The sequence below is a fragment of the Rhagoletis zephyria genome, unplaced genomic scaffold, assembly GCF_001687245.7.
Source record: "Rhagoletis zephyria isolate East Lansing unplaced genomic scaffold, Rhagoletis_zephyria_1.1 Rzeph_scaffold_26363, whole genome shotgun sequence".
Classification (NCBI taxonomy): domain Eukaryota; kingdom Metazoa; phylum Arthropoda; class Insecta; order Diptera; family Tephritidae; genus Rhagoletis; species Rhagoletis zephyria.
The window spans coordinates 1-5,564 of record NW_016183421.1 but is presented as its reverse complement, the minus strand read 5'-3'; the positions used below and the strand labels follow the sequence as shown (position 1 = coordinate 5,564).

The window sequence follows — 5,564 nt, the reverse complement described above, 5'->3', positions numbered from 1 at the left end:
TGTGTACATGTTCGCTTTGTAAAGGTACCCCACTTGGCACCAACCACCTTTTAGTAGTGCACCTATGGTCCTAACGGCAATCCCATACGAAAGATTGAAGCCCTTTATTAACCAACTGATTGGATCTTATCAGTGTGGCTTCAAAGCTAGGAAGCTAGAAGAATAAACATTCTTCTGATGCAATGAATTATCAATGTTACTCCAAAACTGGCACACCTATTCAATCCACCATTATACAGATTTCTACAATGTGTTAAGTCCTGGAAAGACCATAGACAAAGAAATCGGCACGAAGCACCTTTTCGTCAATTTTAACGGCGCTTTTGATAGCGTGAAGGGAAGGTGCCACTACGACGATATCTCTAACCTTAAGATCCTCTGACGTGCGACTTCTTCAATTTGAAAGTTGGAAACTGCGGTAGGCGTAAACTGATGGTAAAAACGCTGACCAAGAGTTCATATAAATATAAAGTTTACTAATATTATTTGGCTGATAATTTGTTTGATGAATTTAAAAAATAATGTTTCTATTAACTCCACAAAGGTATTTCTGATATAAATAAATTGATATTTCACGAGGGACCTAATTTTTCTTCTCGTATACTATGTAGTTCATATATTATTATGGAATAAGATCGGTTCTTCTAAAATTAATTTTGAAACTAAAGCGGAACTAAAACACGATGACAAATGAAACCATAGGAATTGTTGCTCAGCGTGACTGCGCTGCTTCGTATACAAAGGGAATATGTAAAATGTCTGCCCACCACTGGCTTAAATGTTTATCATCATTGTTTACGCATACAATTATCATGTCAGCTGCATAACTTCGGCGGATTCTGAGTATTTCATTCTGGGTTATTTTCTTACTTAGTTCAACTATTTTAGTAAAGTACTTGTGTAACAGTTTGTTGCCTTTGTATCATATATGTACGTATATATGTATGTATGTACAATGTACCTTATATGTAGGTGTGAGTGTACGTATAAGTGTATGTAATCTTGTATAACCCCTTGACTTAGGTTTTGGCTAAAAATCCCAGAAAGAATCTTAATTCGCTTTAAGTTGTAATGTAATAGCGATGCCCATATGAGCCGCGTAAGATGGGAAAGAAAAAAATCTCGGAAAAGAAAAACGAAGTCAGTAGATTGCGTGTACAGGGCCGACAAGAGAAAATCCGGGCCCGGTACTAAATATGGGCCGGGCCCTAGCCCCACCACAAAAAACATGTGTATATCGATATTTTAATCAAATTTATCAACTTACCAAATTGTATTTAACTTCGGCAGTGTGCCTCAACTTAGCGTACTCAAATTTTTAACGATAATAACTCATATGACCCTAATTCCCACCAGCGAGGTAGTACGGGGCAGTAAACCAACTGCCTCGTAAATAACAAGAGCTACAGAACAAATGTAGATCACGAACCTGTTGGAAACTCAATTTCTTACAAAAAAGTAACGCTGGCTCGATATTTCTTGAGATATTGGGCTTTGAAGTTGAGGTAGTAAGGAATTTTCATTATTATTGAAATTGAATTTCCTACGAGTTTGTCATTTACATTTTCTTGTGTTGCTCTTGCTATTTACGGGATAGGGGTGGAAATGTGAGCTATTTGATCATACATGTGCTCAGCTCATAATTGCCAACGTAATGCATTTCATACTAAACTTAAGGCCGGTCCACATAGAACTTTCGCGTTGGCTTTGGCTTTGGCGTTAGTTTGACAGAACGCACGTTAAAAGTATGCTTGCTACAATCAACGCTTGGCAGCGAATGCTTTGAGCACTAGATTTAAATACTAACGACAGATAAATTAATATTTCATATCAATAATTGCATGAAACTTGATATTTCTTACCTACATTTGATTAAAAATTAAAAATATTTCACATAATTTTATTTATTTGCAACAGCTGATTGACAACGCGCGCAAAAAGATGAGAGATGCCCATCTTTTTGTGGGCGTTAGCTTTGGCGTTGGCGTTGCCGTTGATATGTGGACATGTCCATATAATTGTGTGTATTCATAGTCAGCTGTTAATCAACGCCAACGCCAAAGCCAACGCCAAAGTTCTATGTGGACCGGCCTTTATTGGCTCGTAGTTATAGCCCTGTATGCAGCTCTCAAGAAAACGGTCAAGAAAAAATTGCCATTATTTCGCGTGTGTGTCCAAGGAATTTTGACATTTTTGATACCTCACAGCCAGTTGCCTCACTCTTTCCTCAAGAAATAATGGAACGGGCATATATTTCTGTTGCAAATCTGGGTTGCCTTGTGCTCTTTTTTCACAGAAAACTTTAGAAAACCGTAGTAGAAAGCGTAGTAAATTTCTTAAGAACTGCGTACTGCCGTAAGGAAATTTGACTCAAGAAAATTTCTTAGACATTTCTTGTACGTCATTTTATATGGAGTTTTTGCTTTTCTTGAGAGCTGCATACAGGCCTTATAGTCAAAATAAAGTCATCGAGACAATTGCAAATGATTGTAGTCTCACTTTCTTTAGGTGTTCCCACCAATGCAAGTACTTGGAATCGGAATTCGTAAAATGTAATGTACAGTGCGTAAAATATTATATTAGTTATTACCAGGAGTTTAAAGGAAATATCGTGATCGTTTTATAATTTCTATTTTCTACGCGCCGCTTATCGGAATCCAATTTAATTTCTGTACTAAGTAATCATATCTCTCCTGGGACGTGGGTTATATGTAAGTATGTATTTAGTTAATACTTACACCAGCTGGTTTTAATTATTTACTTACCCATTAAAAAATTTTCCAATTTTGGTAATCGTTGGGTTTTGTGTTTAATTTACAGTTCCTTGACCATTGGGTAGAATTCTACCCAAAATTCAACATTAAAATAAAATCCACCCAATAAAAAATTCAACACTCATCGAAAATATTTCTAGGTTAAAGTTCTTGTTTTAGTTAAATTTTTGAGAATCGAAAATAAGTGGCCACCTTACCCTAATATCCTAAAACAAAAATGGGCCAATTGAAGGAAAGTAGGCAAAATATGATAAAAAGTTCTCTTGCAAACTTTCATCGCGAAAAGCCCTTTTGACAGAAAGCTCTTGAGCATCTCCTATATCAGTGATGTTCAAAACAGCGCCCGCAGGCGGAACTCTTCAAAAATATCTCCAGATTTTATATGGGCGCGCATAAAGTAAAAGCGAGAGGATAACATTTTGCTCGCGCTCCTCTAACAGTCACAATGGCGGAGTGAGCAAAGCCCTGGCATTCAATTCGAGAGATCCGAGGTTAAAATCCTCGAGCAGCGGGATTTTTTAATTTAAGTGTCTTTTAATTTTTAGATTTTATTATTTTAAAAATAAAAATATGAATTTTTTAATTTCATGTGATTTCTAAGAACTTACATGTAAGGTTTTTATTTATTTTTTTCGGTTTTAATTTAATTTTGTTTTCATTTTTAGATTTATCGTTTTCAAAAGAAAAGCATTAACTTCATTTAATTTTTTGGAACCTTTTTATTTATTTTTACTTTTTCAGTAATAATTGTTTTAAAAAAAGAAGATATATATCGATGGCTGAGTAAAAGATCGACATATCTCGGCTGCCAGTTCGAAAACGCCCTACTTCAGAATTTTATTGAAAACACTATCTCATAAACTCCGATTCGATTCAAAAACGCCCTATCTCAACACATTTTCATTGATATGATGTGATATGATATGAATGAGGTACGGTATTTTTCAAAAAAAAAATCTGAAATAGGACGTTCTTCAATCAAATTCTGAAGTAGAACGTTCTTGAAAACTTTCGAGTTCAAAAAGTTTTATGAGTAATGAACAAATCATTACAATCATAATATGTATACAACATATAGATTTTTTAACGGTCTCGCTCAGAACTAGCGGGAAATGAGGTAAAATCATAATTGGTGATCACAATAAATATCTTTGTAAAAGAAATAAAAAAATTTGTGTTTTGCTATAAAGATTTGCAAAAAATAACAATTTTCTTATAAAATCCATATGGCAAAAAGTTTGTCCATCAGTAAGTCAACCTTCAATCCTAATAAGAAAAATTTCTTATTTTTATTTTAACATTTAATTTTTTATTACCCGCTTTACTAAAAAAAAAGGTATCGAATTTCGTCATCGTAATAAGCCAGAGAGCAATAACACATCACTTTCGTGATCAACACCAGCCACCGCCGCCGCCTAACGCTCCTAGACTACCGATGCCTCCACCGCTAATTCCACCAATTCCGCCACCGATGATACCACCATATCCGAGACCAACACCACCACCATATCCGTAACCGTTGCCATAGGTGGCAGCGTAGGGCATTGGAGCTGGGAGTGGAGCTGCAATTGGAGCTGAGACAGCCGTTACTACAGGTGTAACAACCGCCGAGGTGGCTACAGAAGGATAAGCCGCACCACCGCTGGTATAACCACCGCCATAACCGCCACTACCATAACCGTAACCACCATTATAACCGGAACCATAGCCAGTACCATAGCCGCTGCTGTAACCGCCACCGGGCACCACAGATACCTTAATCACTTTGACAATGTTCTCACCACCATTGGAGTAGGGTGTGATACCATAGCCACCGCCATAGCCGCCACCATAACCACCGTAACCGCCACCATAACTGCCACCGTAACCACCACCATATCCCGGTCCATAGCTAGGACCGTAACTGGCGCCACTACTGCCACCTCCTGCAAGCAACGCCAATTTCCCGAAAGTCGCCTGGCTGGGGGCCAGAAATGCGAAAAGGACAAAAGCACAGATAAGTGTATTCATTTCGTAATCCCTTGATTTATATGTAAGGGACAGTTTAGTTCCTTCTTTTCCAGCGATTCCAATTATGCCTGCTAATCCACAAAAGCTTACAACTCAACTGATACTGATCGATGACCGCCAATGGCCATTTATACAAATATTCACACTATCCAACTGATTTTTGGGTCTGGGTCAGAAACAATGCATGTATTGTTCTATCCAAATTTGACCGTGTACTAAAACAACGAGCACTAACAGTTGAATCGTTTGCGGCCCATATGCCTAAATATTAGCAGGCAAACATAAGTTTTACGGTAAGTAACAAGTAAAAAAATTAAGAATTGTCAATCGCCACCTGCCTTCTTTTTCGACAGAAAATCGTTAATGAAATGTAAAAAGGCCGTAGTTTACATCATTTATAAATCTTTTTTTTTTTTGGCATCATTAATTTGCTTTTTCTAAAGCGCATCTTCAATGAAATTTTTGGAACAGGAAATTAGAAACCATCGATCTTATGGAACTTTGCAAAAGACCCTACACAGAGTTTATCCTTTACGTTTAGGTTTTTTGCTTCCCATTTAAAATAAAAATACAAATTTCAGTTAAGGCCTTTTTAGATTTGAACAACAATGTACATACTACATATGTACATAAGTAAATATGTAAATACTTAGATACATTTTTAGTAATTTTGGTGGATACAACAGTATAACTAGCTTCTTCTTGATGTCATAACGACTGCAGTCTATTAAGTTTCGGTTGAGCAACAACTTTCAAAGGAATTAACACTTTCGCTCACTG

At 36.7% G+C, this 5,564-nt stretch overlaps 1 protein-coding gene across 1 annotated transcript; it reads right to left on the bottom strand.

The window, feature by feature from the left end:
- Positions 1-4,166: 4,166 nt before the first annotated feature.
- Positions 4,167-4,784, bottom strand: LOC108382331 (keratin-associated protein 6-2-like). The gene has a single exon (XM_017638716.1). The coding sequence runs from the start codon at positions 4,782-4,784 to the stop codon at positions 4,167-4,169; it is 618 nt and encodes a 205-aa protein (XP_017494205.1).
- Between the last annotated feature and the right edge of the window lie 780 nt (positions 4,785-5,564).